This window comes from Microtus pennsylvanicus, chromosome 2 (genome assembly GCF_037038515.1).
Source record: "Microtus pennsylvanicus isolate mMicPen1 chromosome 2, mMicPen1.hap1, whole genome shotgun sequence".
Taxonomy (NCBI): domain Eukaryota; kingdom Metazoa; phylum Chordata; class Mammalia; order Rodentia; family Cricetidae; genus Microtus; species Microtus pennsylvanicus.
Window position 1 is genome coordinate 121,365,745 of NC_134580.1, and position 18,983 is coordinate 121,384,727.

Sequence of the window (18,983 nt, forward strand, 5' to 3'; positions counted from 1 at the left end):
CCGCCATGAGGAAGTATAAGAGTCATGTGCCTGTACGGCAAGTATGTTCACACAGTGAGAGGAACCTTTTCCAGACACGTACATACACGGATATCCCTCACCTGTAGTTCATCAGCTTCTAGGTCTATGGCCTGAAGGCTGTTTCTGACTGGCCACTGCCACTTTCCTGGGGAATTGCTGGCACAGCACGTATACTTGGCCCGTGCAATCACAGACAAGTTGGAAGGGCCCAGAAACAAACACCCTTGGGAGTTCCTGGGGTTTCCTCTACCTAGTTCTTGAAAGGACAGCCAGCCAGGCTTCCTGCCTCCTAGATCTATAGTTGCCCCCAGCAGTAACTTTCCCCTTCTGCGTCCTTTACCGTCTTTCCTTCCTATCATCCTTGCCCAGTCCCTACTCAGAATCAATTTCTTATAAAATCAAATCCAAGATGGCTACCCACTGTTATATTGGCTTCAGCTAGCATGTATTAGCAACATCCCAGGACATGACAGGGTGACATGAGGAGAAATCGGGGTGCCTGGCATGCCACACAATTAACTGGACATCTCTGTAACAGAGTTGTCTGATTTTTAAAAAGAAATTTAATTTTATATACCAATCCCAGTTCCCTCTCCCTCCCCTCCTCCTGCTCTCCCCACTCCTTCTCCTTCCCCCACTCCTCAGAGAAGGTAAGGCCTCCCATGGGGAAGTCAACAAAGTCTGTCCCATCAGGGTAAGGCAGGACCAAGGCCCTCCCCACAGTATCTAGGCTGAACAAGGCATCTCTCCAAAGCAAATGAGTTCCAAAAAGCCAGTTCAAGCACTAGGGATAAATCCTGATCCCACTGCCAGTGGCCCCACAAACTGCCCAAGCCACACAATTGTCACCCACATTCAGAGGGCGTAGTTCCTCCGCAGGATCCCCAGCTGTCAGTCCAGAGTCTGTGAGCTACCACAAGTTCAGGTCAGCTGTTTCTCTGGGTTTCCCCATCATGGTCTCGACCCCTTTTCTCATATTATTGCTCCTACTTCTGTTCAACCGGACTCCAGGAGTTCGGCCTAGTGTTTAGGTGTGGATCTCTGCATCTGCTTCCATCAGTCACTAAATGAAGGTTCTGTGATAGCAATTAAGGTAGTCATCAATCTGATTATAGGGCAAGGCCAGTTCAGGGACCCTCTCCACTATTGCTTAGAGTCTCAGTGAATTTGATTATTTTTAAATTCACTGTGTGTGTGTGCACACATTGCACGCAGTAGAGTAGGTACCAGCAGAGGCTAGCTTCATGGGTGCCAGGAACCAAACTCTAGACCTGAGCAAGAGCACCTAACGTGTTTAACCACTGAGTCATCTCTCCAACCCCAAACTGTCTCGTCTTAACCAGAACACCTACCCAACATCCATGTTTCCTTTGGGTCCCACCACCCTGGTTTTGCTGGGGAGCCACTTTCTTAGGACTGTAGCTAATCTGCTCACTATACCTGATTTAGGGGCAGTGGGAGCTTCAGGCCTCGGCCAAGAGAGCAACACGTCCCAGGGCACAGGGATGCTTCAAGGTGGGTCCCAGAACCAAATTTACCACCACCTCAGGCAAAAAGGGAAACTGTCCGCTACACCACTGTACTGGCTGGACATAATCTAGGGCTATGGATGGTCACCAGAGTTCCACCTGAACCTCCTACAAAGTCACGGGGGGAGGGTTGGATCTCAAAGATAGAGGGGCAGCGGTGGTGCATGAAAATAATGGCATACCTACTGCTTGGAAGACTTAGACAGGATTACAAACTCAAGACCTCCTTGAGCCATATAGCAAGATCCCGTCTCAGTTCATAAGAACACAGAAAAGATGGAGGAAAGATGCTGCTGCTATTTCTTGAGCACTATATCTGGTCATCCTGAAGCTTGAGCTTTTGAAAACCTTTGCCTCTATAGGGGCAGGTGTGTAGGGGCCGTGCGTAGGGACCGTAGCATATACATGGGGGCTCAAGGACAGCTGTGGGAGCCAGTTCTCTACTATGTGGATCGTAGAAGGTAATGGGCTTAGTGTGTCTGACTGACTCGGCAACAAACACTCTGCCTGCTGAGCCATCACAGAGGCCTAGAACCTGACGATTTGAAGCCCTGATTCCAGCAGGTCTTTCTGAAGGTGGCTTCCTGCCAGCTCTCGGTCATGGGAGAAGTATGCAAACCATTGCTAACGCTGTTTTAAACTGGGTCTTTGTCACTTGCAACTGAGCAAGCTGTTTAATAAAATACTAGCCCTAATGGGACCATTACCTTATTCACAGCTCCAGGGGCAGCCAGCCACACACTTCCAGCCAGAGCAGCTTGCTCCGGCACCACCTGCACAAGCTGGGCTAGGCTGGTCAGCTGACTTTCAGACTCTGTGGCAAGAGCTAGGCGCCTGTCAGCCAGCGGTTTGTCCCCTGAAGTCAGGGTGGAGCCCTGAATGACTGCACCCTGGGCCACATGAAATCCCAGTTCAGCTCCTGCCACTGCGGACGCCTTGACCATAGCTGTTCAGCTGTAGCTCTGAAGCTGCAAGCCACCCATCTGGTGCTTCAAGAGGGGTGGGACAGACACCTGTGGGATCTGCAGATGGATGCTTAGCTGAGCATCCTCAGGCATCTGAAGGAGCCTTCAGAGCCGCTCTGATCCCTGTGCCTTTCTCTGCACCGACCCGGCTGCACCCGAAACCTTTTCTCTGCTTTGAAGGAAGAATGAGGAAAAGAGGCGTTTTGCCCAGATCTGAAGGCTTGAAGGTCTCTGCACTGACTCAAAGAAATGGGGTTGCTGACCCCTGGGGTGTTTTACAGATGTTTAGGTGATACCTGCACAGTGAGGGGCACCCAGGTCAGTGCCCGGCACATCGCTAGGGCTTCACAGATCTCTCTTCCAAAAGCAAAGCCGTGGTTGGAAGAGAAACGGTAATGTATCTCGTGTCCAGCCCTTGGCACAATGCTTGGCTCAGAGTACAGGAGAGAAAAAAAGGGAAGAAAGTGGAACTGAGGGAAGAGAAGGCGAAGAGAGAGGGCAAGAAGGGGAAGGATAAAGTACAGAGAAAGGAAAGAAGAAAATGGCCCTGTTAGCCACAATTTTCCCTAGACCAAGGAGCCCAGTCAGGGTCCAGAGACGCTGGGCAGTGAAAGACAAGGACAACATGTATCATGACTTCCCAGTCAATCCAGGGAAAGTAGACTGTCAGTCAAGGCTTTCCTGGCTAGGGGGCTTCCGAAGGGAGGGTCTGGGCTTTTCCTGCTGCCCAGTGACCGTGGAACCCACCTCCTCACCCACTCAGTTCGCAGCTTCCCTATCTCCTCCGCTGAGTCCAAAGGCAGGCTGGCCTGTTAACCTTTCCCACACCTAGGAATGGAACTCCAAGGTGAGGAAAATGTAGTGTTGCTCAAGGTGGTTGCATTCCCAGTCCAGCACCGTGAAGGAAACCTGTCTGCTGCCCAGCCTCCCAGCAGGTATGCCTCAACAGGTGTTCTTCATGCCTGGGCTAGTTTCTCATGCTCTAGGGATGTCACATGCTTCACCTAGGGCCAGCCTCCAGGGAGGAAGCAGGGCCCTTCATCCAGCGAGTCCTAGGACCACAGGAACCCCCCGGGGACACCAAGAGAAGAGAACAGTTGAGTTCTCAAAGGTTGTGCCTCAAGGTTCATCAATCCGTGAACCAGCCACCCCGTCGGTTTTATCCACCAGTCAACCATTTGTCTTACCCAACTGACAAGATTGGCCTCTTTAAATCCTCTCCACCAAGACAGAACCATCAGCCTCTCTCCAGTGTCCCGTCAACCCTCAACAGGAGAGCTGAAGCTCAACCCTATTTGTTTTTTTTTTAAAGAGACATTTCACACGGACAGTTCATTTATTAAAATAGTTTCTGTAAACTCTTTCAGAAGAATATACATTTTCCTTGCTTGAGTAGCGTTTCAAGGCACCATAAGATGATGGTCTCTTTAAGAACACCCCTCTATTCATGTCTGAGAATTCCATTAGAAAAAAAAAAATACACATAACACAGACACACACATACACACACAAAAGAACCCGTACGTAATCTCAGCCACCAAGAAAACAGACACACGGTACAGGGCCTGTTGTGGCAGAATGATTGACAACTTGGGGATGCATCTTACCATCGATGTCCCAAAAGAAAAAAAGAGGTGGACTGAGTATTTGTTACTGAAAAGAACCAGCGAGGCAGAGGAGAGCTACACCTCAGAACCGAAAGTCCGAGTAAACGTGGCACCGGGCGTCTCTCCTCCACTTTCTCTTGCTCTTCACTTTTTCTCCTCCTCCTCACTCAGGGCAGAATTCTCCTGTAGCGGGGACGTCATCTTGTTCTGCAGAAGGGCCGCCAACTTTTTGGAAGTCTTTTTGAGAAACGTGCTACCCGGATGGGCACTGTTCACGTGCAGATACAGGTCCTCCTGGGTGGGGCCCGTGTAGCCGCAATCCTCACACACATAGAGTTTGTCCCGACGCTGCTTGTAGGCATACTGCTGCTGCACGCCGTGGATCTTCTTCAGGTGGGACTCCAAGGAGCACCGCTGGGTGAAGGCCTTGTAACACACATCACATTTGTAGGGGCGGATGCCTGCAAGGATGAGGGGCAGACACATCACCAGCTGGTCAGAGCCGAGCCCAAGCGACCCTCCTATGATGCCATTAAAGTTTCCCGTGACCAAGATCATTGCCAATGTGAGGAAAGTGGGCCAGAACCATCTACAAGGGTCCTGGCATCGACACGAACAAACCTAACACAGGTGGGTGCCAATAAGGCAGAACCCAACACTTGACACGGGGAGAATTATATTTTTTCTACTCATCTGCCTTAATGGTTTCTCTTTTGGTGGCAAGGCAAATTATGTAAATGATTTAATTTTTGTCTTTTTCTTAAGATTTATTTATGTATTTTATGTATATGAGTGCTTTACTTGCATGTATGCCTGCATGGCATCAGATCCCACTCACTATACATGGTTGTGAGCCACCGTGCAGTTGCTGGGAACTGAACTCAGGACCTCTGGAAGAGCACTGAGTCATCTCTCCAGCCCCCACGATGTTTTCATTTTATGCACGGTGGGTTTTCCTGGAAACAGACCCTGAGACAAAGATCCTAGGTTAAGTTTATTGGAGAGGTCATCCTGGGAAGCACAGGTTAGGCAATGGAGAAAGACACGAAAGGGAGGAAGCCAAGCAGGGTGCATTGTGCGAACGTCACTGGAGACAGTTCAGAGTACATTTACACGGTGCAGAGCATTGTAGATGAAATGAGCTAGCGGGAGGTGACTGGGGTGACAGCTTAGCTGGTAAAGCGCTTGCTTTGTAAGCAAGCCCAAGATCTGAGCTCCATCCCTAGAACCTGTATTTACAAAGCAAGAGATGGGTGTGGCGGCTGACAGGTTCAAAGGAACTCTGTTTGATTAACGTTAAAACTCTGACCTTTTGAAGAAGTCTTAATATAACAATAACATAGTGGGAGGGAAAGAAATCTGAAACATTTCTCATTTGCTCGGAACTCGTAGTCATGCGAAGTGCAAATGCCATTCGTTTACAATGGCGTACACCTTCGATCCCAGCACTGAGAAGCAGAGGCAAGCATCTGTGAGTTCAAGGCCAGTCTGGGCTACTATGAAACCCTGTCTGTGGTTTCTAGAAATCCATGCATGATGGGTGAATCCCTGGCACTGACTGGCCAGCCAGCCTAGCCTAACTGGCAAGTTCCAAGCCAAGTGAGAGACCCTTTCTCAGAAAAGGGGACTGTGGAAGGTAGGCGCACAGTGATTGGCTAAAGTAGTTAGCCACCAACGCTGACTATCTGTTTGAACACCAGAACTCACATGGCAGAAGGAAAGAACTGGTCCCATAGATTGTCCTGTGACCTTCAAATACACATGGTGGCAAGCGGGGGGAGAGGGGAGGGAGAGGGAGGGAGGGGGGAGAGGGAGGGAGGGAAGGAGGGAGGGAGGGAGGGAGGGAGGGAGGGAGGGAGGGAGGGAAGGAGGGGATAGAGGACACCTGGTGTCATTGGCCTACCCCTGGCCACCACATGTTTGTGCTCACACATAAATTATCTCAGTTTTGTTTTTCAAACAGTGTGTTGTTTTGCTTTTCAAACGAAATGGTGTGTGCAGTGGTGGCCTGCAATTGTGGGGCTGCCCCGGCTACTCTATAAGGGAGATCCCATCAGACAGGGGTAGGGGGACAGAAGCCAATGCCTATCTCAGTACTTGGGAGGGAAACAGAAGGATCTGGAGTTCAAGGCCAACCCAGGTCACATGACTAAATAAGCCAGGTCTCAATAATAAATAAACAAACATTTTTACAAAAATCTGAAAAGGCCTTCCTCACCTCATACACGTCTCTTTTAGTCCAGTCAACAGCTTCTTACGATCGTTCAAGCTTTATACAAAATTAGGAATACATAGGTACAGGTACATATTACTATATCTATTTTAAAATGTATTTAATGGCTCTGCACATGGTCTGAACAAGGACTTCTTAGTTTCCTAGGAGGCTCTACAGCCAAGACTGAGCGAGTAGGTTCACAAACTTCTACAATTCTCTTCAGACCCAGCTAGGGCTGGGTTTAGTCTGAGTTAAGAGAGGTGCTTGGGGAGTCTCAGCAAAAGTCCTCACTAGCCACCAGAAAGAATATGTTAGGCCAGTGGGGCCCTGCAAGCCTCTAATGCTAGCACTTGGGAGGTTGAGGCAGAAGGACTAACAGGGCCTGAAGTCAGCCTGGGCTACATAGTGAGAAGCTGTCTCAAAGACCAAACAAAAAGCAAACTCCCAGTTCTCATTGGGGCAGAGCCGAGAAATTTGTCCTTTGTTCTTGTTGTTGATAGGCTTCCCCTTGTCACCCCGGATGGCCTGGAATTCACACAGGTCCACCTGCCTCTGCCTCCTGAGGGCTGGGACTAAGGTGTGCGTCAATCACACTTGACCTCCATTAGGATCTTTTCTGAGTCAGGGTTTCTCTGTGTCGCTTTGGAGCTTGTCCGGGAACTCACTCCGTAGACCAGGCTGGCCTCGAACTCACAGACCTCTGCCTGCCTCTGCCTCCCGAGTGCTGGGATTAAAGGTGTGCGCCGCCACCACCACCTGGCTCATTACGATCTTTTCAAGCACTAGAGAGATGGCTCAGTAGCTTAGAGAACTGGCTGTTCATCCAGAGGCCCCAGGTTCGGGTCCCACAGCACAGGATATCTGACGCCCACTCCTGGCCTCCATGAGACCAGGCCTGTGCTGTGCACTACACAGACATAGTGCAGGCAAAACCCCTCCTCCAAAAAACACCACACACACACACACACACACACAAACGATCGTTCCACACACAAATAAAACTGCTTTGATCCTATTCACACCCAACACTATTAGCTACTTTTTATCCTTTTCCATTGCCTTCCTCTTCTCAAATGGTCCACTTTTTACTTAGAAAAAAAAAAAAAGCCAGTCAGTAGTAACATGTCTTTAGTCCCAGCACTCAGGAGGTAGAGGCAGGTAGATCTCTGAGTTTGAGGCCAGCTTGGTTCTACAGAGTGAGTTCCAGGACAGCCAGGTCTACACAGAGAAACCCCATCTCGAGAAACCAGAAACAAAACAAAACCAAACAAAAAAACCGAACAAGTCAGATTTCACATAAGAGAGAAAACAGCAATATCTGTCCTTTGGAGTCACTCATTTCTCTTCATACGGGGATTCCCAGTTCCAGCTTCCTGCAGATGATGTAATTTCGCTTTTTTTTAAAAAGGCTATGATATTCCATTCCATATATATATATGAAAGAAATGAATGCTTCTGTGCTTCTGGCTCTAGGCATGGAGCTTCCTACTCCCAGAGTCAGACCACACTGGGCCGAGCCTGCGCAGAACCCCATCACTTTTCCCATAGAATTTAACATACAGTCTGCACATGTCTTCTATGGACAGAGCACCCAGCAAGGGTTAGGAGATTTGGGGGGGTCCTGCATCACCTGGTCAGTAAAGAAAGGGTCTGACTAGGAGGTTTTTTTCCAAGAGGGTACAGTACAGGCATTGAACCTGATTTTGAGGCTCAGTGCCTCATGATGTAGACAAAAAAGGAGACAGACCATAATAGCTCTCATTATGACACGTCCACCTTATAAAACTGATCCCCTTATAAAACTGATCCCAGCACCAATGTTCCTGCTTCCTCTTCGGACCCTGGAATCTCATTCCTACAGACAGATGTCTTGTCAAAAGAGCTCCTTCCAGGGCTTGGGAATCAGCTCCTCGCTCCTGGAGCACTACTGTTCCCCACTCCGTCAAGGGAATGAAGGCGGACTTGTGTAAGGTGGGGGGATCCATACTAAGCTCCCCTCTCCTAACAGTGACACCTGGCCCGTTGTCCTCTGACTAGCAAGAGCCAATCTTGTCCTAGTCAGAACAGGCTGGGAACTGAAAGCGCCATCTGTTGCCAGACATAATTAACCTACTGACACCTACCTGAGTTCCAAAGTCCAAGGCCACTGAAAAGCCAGGCACTTCGCGTCTGCCACTCATTAACGGAGTCCACGGTCAACCTGTTAACCCCTCCACAGCTCAGTCTCCTCACCCACAGAATGCAGACAGCACTCACACCCAGGATGGCTGGTCTAAGGATGAACTGCGCTATCCCAGGCACGGGGCCTGGTGAATTCAGATACAGCTTAGGTGTTTGGAATCCAGCAACGCAGCGGAAACAAGCCGTGCAGGAATCAGCTGCATGTCCCTAAACGTTTAGCCTTTGTCTTTCAGCGACACCCCTTTTTATGTATTATGTCTTTCACAACAAGAAAAAAGGATTTAAAAAAAAATGTGGTCCCTAGGTGACTAGCAGAGATATCCCTCACTGACCGATCTCTTGAATTCTGTATTCTAGGTCCTTATTACAGAGTTTTTTTTTTTTTAAAAAAAAAAAGGGTCTTCGGGGGTGAGGGGTGTTAATAGAGTTCTGAGCTGTTTATTCCTGACCCTGAGCTGAGCTCATATTCCACATCTGCAGGTAAATCCCTCAGTACCGGAACTCTCTGTCAGCTTCCCTTTCTCAGGTCAAGCGCTCTTTTCCTGACTTTGACCCAACAAGCTTTGCTACCGGCCTCCCTGTGGGAGGAGACATTGAGGGCGGCCTCCCAGCAAGGTACGCAGGCAATGCCCATAAACCCAGAACGTTCCTGCCCTTTGGCCTAGTAAGTTCACTTGAGGAAAGCTACGTGAGAGGTAGACTCACACTGGTGGGCAAAGGATGTACAAGAAAAATCATGGTGGGCTGGGCGGTGGTGGTGCACGCCTTTAATCCAAGCACTCGGGAGGCAGAGGCGTGCGGATCTCTGTGAGGTCAAGGCCAGCCTGGTCTACAAGAGAGAGTTCCAGGACAGCCAGGACTGCTACACAGAGAAACCCTGTCTCGAAAAACCAAAAAAAGAAAGAAAGGAAGGAAGGTAGGAAAAAAAGGAAGAAAAGAGAGAAAAATCACGGGTGGCATTGTCAGAATAAAACAAAACAGAAGGCGGAGGTGGCGGGGAGGGGATGACAACCTGAAAATGGAAGCAAGTACTTCTACTGGGGAACTGGAAAAGGACTGTGCCGTGGTGGAAAGTCTGTCGTGATCTGTATTAAATGGACAGTGGTGATAGGAATAAGGTACACCCACTATGTAGACATCAAGTAAGGCCCGAGGTCTAGTTCCCCTGACAGCAGCTGCGCGCCTTAGAAACGTCCAGGAGAGAAGACAAATGGCAGATCGCTTTCGGAAAGGAACTAGGGCTGTCTGGAGGCTGGCTTTAAAAAAAAAAATCTTATTTTCAATTTCCCCCATACAAATATATTATCTTTTCTGCTAAAAAAAATGTAAGTTGAACTAAAACGAAACCGTTGAGGAGGCAATTCCACAGGCGAGCTGGGGCTGCTGGGGAGCGGATTCCGAGCTTCCTCAGCTAACAGCCCTGCCTTAGACTCCTGCTCTGCATTTTTCCCAATCCAGTCAATCCTTCTCCTAAGGCTCCAGACAAAGACACCATTGTCTTCTCTGCTTTAGTCAGGCTGCGGTTTGTTTGCCTTCTGGCCTCTCTCAATGTAGCCCCTGATGTAAGATAAGGTAAGAGGGCCCCCTGTCCTGTGGGCAGCCCCTCCCCAGACCTGACTTCAAATTGGAATTCCTCAGGTTCTCTCTATGGAACTCAGTCCAAAGGAAAGGCATGAGCTTCTTACTTCATCTGGAGGTTCAAGGTTCTTTTTACCTTTTTTCCTATAGCCCAGGTTGGCCTCAAACTCACTGTGCAGCTGAAGATAACCGTGAACACCTTGGGAGTTTGAGGCCAGCCTGGTCTATATAGTGCATTCTTGGTCAGACAGAATTACATGGTGAGATAGATCCTGTCTCAAAAACAAACCAAAAATCCACAAAATGTATTTATTTTTATTTTATGTGTATGATCCCACATGTATGTTCATGTACCATGCAAGCACAGTGCTTGCATAAGTCAGAAGGCATCAGACCCTTCCCAGCACCTCCCTCCCGAAGAACTGGAGCTACAGATCCTGGCAAGCTACCATGTGGGTGCTGGGAACTGAACCCAGGTCCTCTACAAGAAAAACAAATGCTCAGTCTGACATTAAATTTCAGTAATCCTCCTGCCTCAGCCTCTGAGTGCTGGGATTACAGGCATGAGCCACCACACCTTGAGAAATGTGAGTTATCATTTTCCCAGGCCCAACCAACCCTCACTCCAAGGCTTAGCAGAATCTCACTGATGTGTGTGGCCTTATCAGCCATTTATGGGAGCTGACTTGCTATAGCTTTTCATGCCATCTGAAGTCTTTGGCCGCATAAACCTTCATTTTTACCAAACAGAAAACTAGAATACTTTCAATAAATACTGTATCTGAACAACAAGCTGGCACTTGAGGCATCAATGTGTGCGCCCACCAACTCCCAGGTGCTGCTGGTTCTCAACCCACACTGGGCAGTATAGCTGTGGACACCTGGCGTGGGGCGTGCAAGGGTGGCCAGTAATGTTCACTCAAATTCACAGATCTCTCTCCCCCAAACAAATCATGTCTGCCAACAGGCAGCCATTCTTAGAAGTAACCTAGCTGGCCTAAGTGTAGAACATTCAAAAGAACGTTCTATAAAAGCAGATCTGTGGCATTTTTCTCAGGCTGTGAACTGAACATACATGTTTTGTTCCTTTAACGCTCAGGGCTTCTCTGTCTTGATGTGGATGAGTCTGGCCTCTGTATCCCTGACCCTGGACGAAAGCAATCGTCTCTGTCAAGTATACAGAAGATAGTGTTGGCTCCTCACCCAGACCAACTTCTTGGGATGATGCATAGCCCCAGTGGCCAAGTGAGCTGGCAGCTAACAGTTCCTGGATGTCCCCTTCTTCAAGATTGAGCACTAGCAACTAACTTTCCCAATGCCCGGGAATGAAATGTTTTCAGTATTTCTTTTTTGTTTTTGTCTGATTGAAATGGGTACAGAAAGGTCCTCCACAAACCTGTGCACCGGACAGCACTGAGGTATCCTTCAAACCCCAGAGCCCTCTGAGGTAGGGCTGAGGCTAACACACTTTTCTCTTTCCCAGTCTTGACAAGTTCTCCTAGGAACCCTTACTTCAAACATCATTTTAATACAGAACAGCTTCCAGGACGCAGGACTCAAGACTCCAAAGAATGAAAACCTGCCGCTCATTTACTGCTTTCTGTTGTTGTTAGTTCTGGTTTGTTTGGTTTTGTGTGTGTTGGGAGGTGGTTATTTGTTGCTTGTCTAGAATTCATTTTGTAGCCCAGGCTGGCCTGCAGCTTCAAGGCTCCTTTCTTCACCTCCCTAGTGATTACAGGCATGTACCACCATAGCCAGCTACCAACACATTTATTTTTTAATGCTATGGAAGTTTTCCTCGGCGTCACTGGGTTTGTTTCAATGACACCACGTCCTCACTCCCTACTCCGGACACACACACAGACCGCAGAGAGACAGAAACGGCCAGAGACAGAGAACCCTATGGTTACTTTTTTTCTTGGTGACGTCATTTCCCAAATAAGGATTGCCAATCCTTTCTTTCATCTGTTTGGATATTAACATAAGATATTTTCAGGCTCTTGTTTCCCTGAACCTTTCTCAGAAAGTTTCCTTTGTATTCCGAGTCTTTCCTTGGACGTCCTTCCAGCTCCCGGGATGAGAAGTCATGCATTTGGTGGCGGGTAAGAGGCAAAGTTAGCGCTATGGCCCACTCCTGTCTTTGCTGAACTTAACATTGCTAACCATTCTCTCATGGAGGTTCCTAGGATTCTAGCCAGGTTTTTAAAATGCTAAGGCTTGGTCCTTTTGGGCTCCATGCAAACATATCCCTCACTCAGCCGTCTGCTGTTGTTTGTACCGAGTGCCTGTATCTTTGTTTCTGGCCTAAATACACTTAGAATAGTCAGTAGCCAAACTGTGATGCTCGGAGCTCATCCAAAGGCAAAGACCAAGTTTCCACTAAATCCCAGGACGATCTTTGGAGCCAGTGAGATTGGATCACATGAACTAACACACTTGAGAACTTTCCAACGTTGTTTTTGTCGTGAAATCATGCTGATGGTTGGTAAAGCCCAGGAGACAATCACAGGCCTGGCCTCCTCTTCCAGCCCATAGCACCACCGTTGCCTGCCCAGATCAGTGACAACTCATGGCTATCAGCCCCCAGCTGCTCTTACTCCAGTACCCAAGAAAAGCAGCAGAATATAGAGTTCAAGGCCAGTCTAGACTACAGGCAACATTGTCTCAAAACATAAGTGAGAAAACAACCAGAAACAGGTACCATTCTTTTTTTTGAAACAGGGTCTCACTGTATTTCCCTGGCTGGCTTAGGACTCCATATGTAGACCAGGTTGTCCTAGAACTCACTGAGATGCTCCTGCCTCTGCCCCCTGAGTACTAGGACTAAAGAGATTATCTTCTTCAGTGAATCATTTTAAACTTAAAATTTGTCTTAAACCACATTTAAGTGTTAAAAGTCCCAAGGGAAGGGGCTCAGCAGCCACACCGAGCCAGTGGCTGTGGTCCAGACTGGTATGGCCCTGTATTTCCACTTCTGGAGGTACCTGTCAGGCACTAGAGCTCCTGGTTCAAGACTGATCAGGGCTATTCAGTGAGTTCAAGGCCAGTCTGATCAGCTTAGTGAGAACCTTCTCAAAATTCAAGTTAAAACGGCTGGGATTATAGCTCAGTGTTAGCGCAATTGCCCAGTATGTTCAAGGCCCTGGATTCAATTTCCAGAAATGTATAAATAAATAAATTAGCCTTTAGAGCCTGAAAAAGGCCTGTAGCCAGATTCAAAGGGGTACAGATCCTATTTATGTCATCAAGCTAAAAACCGGTCATATACTAATTAGAATTCGTGACAGTCACTCCCTTGGAGGAAAGCAGGTGAGAGGGTAATGACCTCTAGGGCTAGAAATACTCTGATTTTTTAAACTTCATTTTAATTGCATGCATCTAGATCTAGAGACCTATAATTTATGCATTTTTCTGGACATGGAACTTGCTCTGTAGGCCAGGCTGGCCTCAACTCAGAGATCTACCTGCCTCTGCCTCACAAGTACTGGGATTAAAGGTGTACATCACCATCACCACCACTATCTGGCTGGATATGTCATTTCAATGAGAAGCTCAGTTTAGAATATATGCATATATATATATACACACATATATGTGTGTGTGTGTATATATATATATTTAAGAAAATGCATAGCCAGGCACGCTGGCACACGCTTTTAATCCCAGCATTAGAAACAGGCAGATCTCTGAGTTCTAAGCCAGCCTGGTCTACAGAGCAAATTCTAGGACAGCCAGAGCTACACACAGAGAAATCCTGTTTTGCAAAACCAAACAAAAAAGAAAGAGAAAGAAAAAGGAAAAGATGGGTCATGTTTAAATGGGATGGGATGGTGTTGATGGAGATTTGATGACAAGACCCACATAGTGAGAAACCTCATGTGAAATGGAGAAGCCTGCATCTACTCTACCTGGAGAAGCCTGCATCTACTCTACCTGGAGTTGCAGAATTTTGAGCAGAGAAGTGGCATCCTTGTAATTTTCCTCCAGGACTTACTGGGCCAAAATTACAGACTGGGCCTCAAGTGGAGAAGCCTAGAGGCCAGATGTGCCTAAGATAAAACTAATGAAGCTTGTGACCAATCAGCAGGTTTGCAACCGAGGCAAAAATTCACCCCCCAGACTCTCTGAAACACACCAGAGGAGGCCTCAAATCCAGACTGCCTGAGTTGGAAAATGGGCTCAGTGTAGCTCAGTGGGGAAATGCTTGCTTAGCATGCACAAGGCTTTAGGTTCTATCCCGAGAAGGAGGAGGCAGAGGAGGAGGAGAAGAAAGAAAAGTTGGGAAGCCAAGGAAGAGGTCTCCAGGAAAATGCCTGCTCCATTAGGAAGCTCAGGGCAGCTGTTCTGCTGCCTCAGGAGGCAGGCTTACTTCAAGAGGTCAGCCAGGTACAGCAGTGCGTGTGTGCACACCTTCAATCCTGGCACTTGGAAAGCCCAGGAAGGAGGTTGGAGAATTCAAGGCCAGGTCACGTGACAAAGCCTTACCTTAAAAAAAGCAAAACAAAACCAATGACAATAATAAAGCAAGAATCAAGAAGGAGGCACAAAATATTTGAAGCCTGTTCTAAGCATCCCATTCTGCAGTCAGACTAAGGGGGCTGCGTTACAATAGAGACTTTCTGTACACTGTGCCCATCCTTACAGGAGCAAAACTAGGCCATGAGAGGTGGCCCGCATGTGACAGGTGGCAAGACTGGCAGGGGAGGGCACACGGACAGACACATGACACAGATGGATGGACGACAAAGGAACCGGAAGTGAACAAGTCACATGCGCAGCCTCACCTGTATGTGTGCGAACGTGCCTCTTTAGGTCGAAGGTATCATTGAAGCCCTTGCCGCAGAAGGTGCACAGGTGCCTCTTTACCTGGTTGTGGCACTTGAGGTGACGGTTGAGCATGCGCTGCAGGCGGAAGCTCTTGCCACACAGGTCACAGTTGTGAATCACAGAGTCATTGCACAGGCCTGTGGTAAACTGGGAGCAGAGAGAGAGTACGTGAGATCACAGGGGGCTCATTTGGGAAACCAGACGTGTTCTCTCTAGGTCGAGCCTGGCTATGGCTTCTGCTCCCTCTAAGGGCAAGCAGGCTCAGCTTTGAGAAAGGTGTGAAGACGCCGGTACTGGGAAATGGTTTTGCAAAGCATCTTTCCTTTCTATCTCTGCACTGTCTTACAGCAGCCTTTTGTTGTTTTTGAGACAGAGTTTCTCTGTGTAGCCCTGGCTGTCCTGAAGCACTCTCTGTAGACCAGGCTGGCCTCGAACTCACAGAGACCTGACTGCCTCTGCCTCCTGAGTGCTGGGATTAAAGGCATGTGACAGCAGCCTTTTAACAAGACACAGACATGTGATCACCTGACTGATGAAAAAGACATCTCCTTAAGGGAAAAGCAAGGTTCCCAGTAGCTAGAGCCCCAGCAGCCTGCACCATGAGGAAGGAACAAATGCTGAGGATGGAAGAACAGAAGGAAAGGGTCTTGGTCCTGTTGTCAAGGGCTCCCAAAGACAGACACAGTCAGCTCTTTTCTCTGCGCCTCTGAGTACTGGTCCAGACTCCAAGCAATGGAAACAGGACTGGAGAGGTGGCTGAGTGAGGAAAGGCACTTGCTGCCAACCTTGGTGACAAAGGTTGACGACCTGAATTTAATCCCTGGGACCAACACAGAGAAGGTAGAGAGCCAACTCCCGCAAGCTGTCACAGACCATAGCATACCCCCCAGAATAAGTAAATGCAATTCAAATTTTGAAAAAGGAATAGAGGAAGGATGGAGATGATTTCTCTCCCCCTGAACCAGGGCAGGGCTTATGACTAAACAGAGAGCAGAAGTGAAGTGTTAATTCTGGGATACGGGACACCTGGGAGCTTCACTGCCTCCTTCTCAAAAGCCAGCCTCCATGTCTGAAGCCGACGGAGGCCAGGTTAGCCATGTGGAGAGCTAGAGCCCCATGCAGGGGGCATCACGGTGCTAGCTATGCACCGTCCAATCCAACCCAGGGTCACCACTACCTAACCGAGTGGTCCCAGACAACACCACTCAGATGAAAACTGCCTAGCTGGGCCACGCCCCAGGTCCAGATACCCAACTGTGCACAAATAAAACCATCACTTGGGAAAGTGACTCGAGTCAGGATTCCAGAGCTTTATCACCAGTTGAGATCACAATTGAATTCCAGCCTTCAGCCTGTCCCCCATCCCCAGCGCAGGATTCTCTCAGCCACCTCTGCTGTCTCCCTGGATAAACACCGGATTGACCATCGATATGATGTGAAACACCAGATCTGATGTGCTCTAAGGTCAGATGTGCTACCAGCGGAGACCCTGGAGATGGTCCAGCTGCTCTGCCAGAACTGCCTGTAGGGAGCTCAAGGATTGGAGGCGCAATTCGGCATCAGGGCACTAACCTGGACATGCTGGTCCTGCGCTCCAGCCCTACTACTACCAAAATAAAGAAATAGCTGGACGGTGGTGGTGCACACCTTTAATCCTAGCACTTGGGTGGCAGAGGCAGGCTGATCTCTGAGTTCGAGGCCAGCCTGGTCACAGAGTGGATTCTAGGATAGCCAGGGCTACACAGAGAAACCCTGTATTAAATAAACAAACAAACAAATAAATGGGGGAGTTAGTGGAGGGGAAGGAAGGAAGAGGAAAGAGAAATAAGGCTGGGCACTAGTCCTTAGAGTTCAGTCATCCCTTGACACGAGATCCTGTGCAGATACTAAATCCTTCGGGTGCTCAGGCCCTGATATAAGACAACACTGTGGCTTTGGGTATCATCCCATCTACATCTACATGACCTAAACAGATGTCCATAGAACTTTGTACCAACGTAAACTTTATGTGACTAGTGTTATGCTGTACTATTTAAGGAATAGGGACAAAAGACAAGAAAAAGATCTGTACATATTTGGCACGGACACTGTGTTCTTTTCAAATGGGTTGAATCCACAGGATGTGGACGCCTCGGGTAGAGAGAGCTGCCTGGACTTCGCTCCACTCCATTCCAAATAGCCTATTACATTTACACTTCTGAGGGGTTCATGCAGACTCCTCCACTCAAGGCCCTGAGGACAGAAAGCCCGAGTCCACTCACACCGCGGCCTCCCAGTTCTCCATGCCCAAGGGCAGTACCTAGTGCACTGGGCAGCCAGGAGCGACCTCAGGATGCAGGGAGGCCGTAGGATGCCAGGACAGGCTTTCCTAGGCTGCTTCCTCTCCTGTTCATTCTCACTGGCTCGGAGCCAGTGTCTGCATTAGCACTAAAGTGACCGATGGGCCCTTTGGTCAAAGCACCGTCAAAGTAGCTTTTTCCCAAAAAGATGCCATAGTTGCTGGGATGTGGAACACCAAGGGAGAGAGAGGGTGGCAGAGAAACCAAGTCCTGTGGCCAAGCAGAAATGAGAGTGGAGAAAAGAAAATGGTGGAAAATAACCATTTGTCTGGTTCAGTGTGAGCTGCCAGGGCCTGGGAAAGCAGTCACAGGAGTGTGGAAACGGGCAGTGTCCACCTTGGGGACCCAGTGGGTAAGATCTACTCCACAAGCAAGAGAGAGCTCTGAAGACAAAGGAGAAAGACTAACTGAGGCCCACTGAGTACTCTAGGCTTCTAAAGGACACGGCTACAGAGGGCAGAGGTCGCCTGCCAGAGAATAAAGAACTCCCAGACAAGACAGAGGCAACTGAAGTGTGGTGGGACGCTCCTTTATTCATCTATAGCTCTCGGGGAGGCAGAGGCAGGCAGGTGGATCTCTGTGAGTTCAAGGCCAGCTTAGTCTACTCAGTGAGCTCCAGGACAGTCAAGGCTACAAAAGGAGACCCTGTCTCAAAAAGGAAGGAAGGAAGGAAGGAAGGAAGGAAGGAAGGAAGGAAGGAAGGAAGGAAGGAAGGAAGGAAGGAAGAGTTGGAGAGATGCCTCAGAGATGTTAAGAGTACCTGTTGTTCTTCCAGAGGACGGTCCCAGCACCCACCCACATGGTGGCTCACACTGTCTATAACACCAGTGCCAAGGCATCTAACACCTTCTTCTGACCTCCATGAGCACCAGGCACACATATGATCTATGTACATACATGCAGCAAAACACTCTTACACATAAAACAAATAAGTATTGTTTTTTAAAAAACGTAAAGAGACAGAAACAATTGGCTAAGGATCACTGTCAATAACTAGTTTCTGCCAGATTGTACCACTTCTAATAAGGAAAGGGGTATTTGGTTTGTAGGTGTATTTCAGGTGTGGTGCTTTAAAACTTGGTCTATAATAAATAGCAAGAGACTGGATGCTATGCCTATTAGTATGGGCTTCAAAATAAATGTACTAAGTCCTAAGCAGTCCAGCAGGGATGTCTGCAACCTCCAGAGAAAGCCACCAAGAACTACCCAGCCACTCCACAGATAGAGAATAGGCTATACAGCTGGGTGGCGGTGGCGCCCGCCTTTAATCCAAAGCTACAGAGAAACCCTGTCTCGAAAAACAAACCCCCAAAAAAAGAAAGAGAGAAAGAAACAAAATAGGATATACATTATTTTAGCTACTCAATTTGGGTTTACTTGCACAGAAGAAATAGATTAGCTAAAACAGTAACAGTGGGCTGGAGCGGTGGCTCCGCAGTTAAGAACACAGACTGCTTTTGCAGAGGACCTGAGTTCAGTTTCCATTACTCATGCTTGACAGGTGACCCACAATCACCTATAATTCCAGCTCCAGGGTATCTGACCCTGTCTTCTGGCCTGAGGGCACCCGCACTCGTGTGCACACGATCCCCATGTGCACGTAATTGAAAATAAATTGACCGGAGAGATGGCTTGGTGGTTAAGAGCACTGGCTGCTCTTCCAGAGGCCCTGGGTCCGATCTCGAGCACCCACAAAATAGCTCACAACTGTGTGTAACTCC

At 48.4% G+C, this 18,983-nt stretch overlaps 1 protein-coding gene across 1 annotated transcript in view; it reads right to left on the minus strand.

The window, feature by feature from the left end:
• Positions 1 to 3,832: 3,832 nt before the first annotated feature.
• Positions 3,833 to 18,983, minus strand: part of Ovol2 (ovo like zinc finger 2) — a 28,013-nt gene continuing 12,862 nt past the window's right edge. The window contains exons 3-4 of the mRNA XM_075963844.1: positions 14,881 to 15,070; positions 3,833 to 4,583 (exon numbers count right to left, since the gene is read on the minus strand). Of these exons, the coding sequence (XP_075819959.1) occupies positions 4,267 to 4,583; positions 14,881 to 15,070 (507 nt within the window). The 3' untranslated portion in view covers positions 3,833 to 4,266. The remainder of the gene's footprint in view (positions 4,584 to 14,880; positions 15,071 to 18,983) is intronic.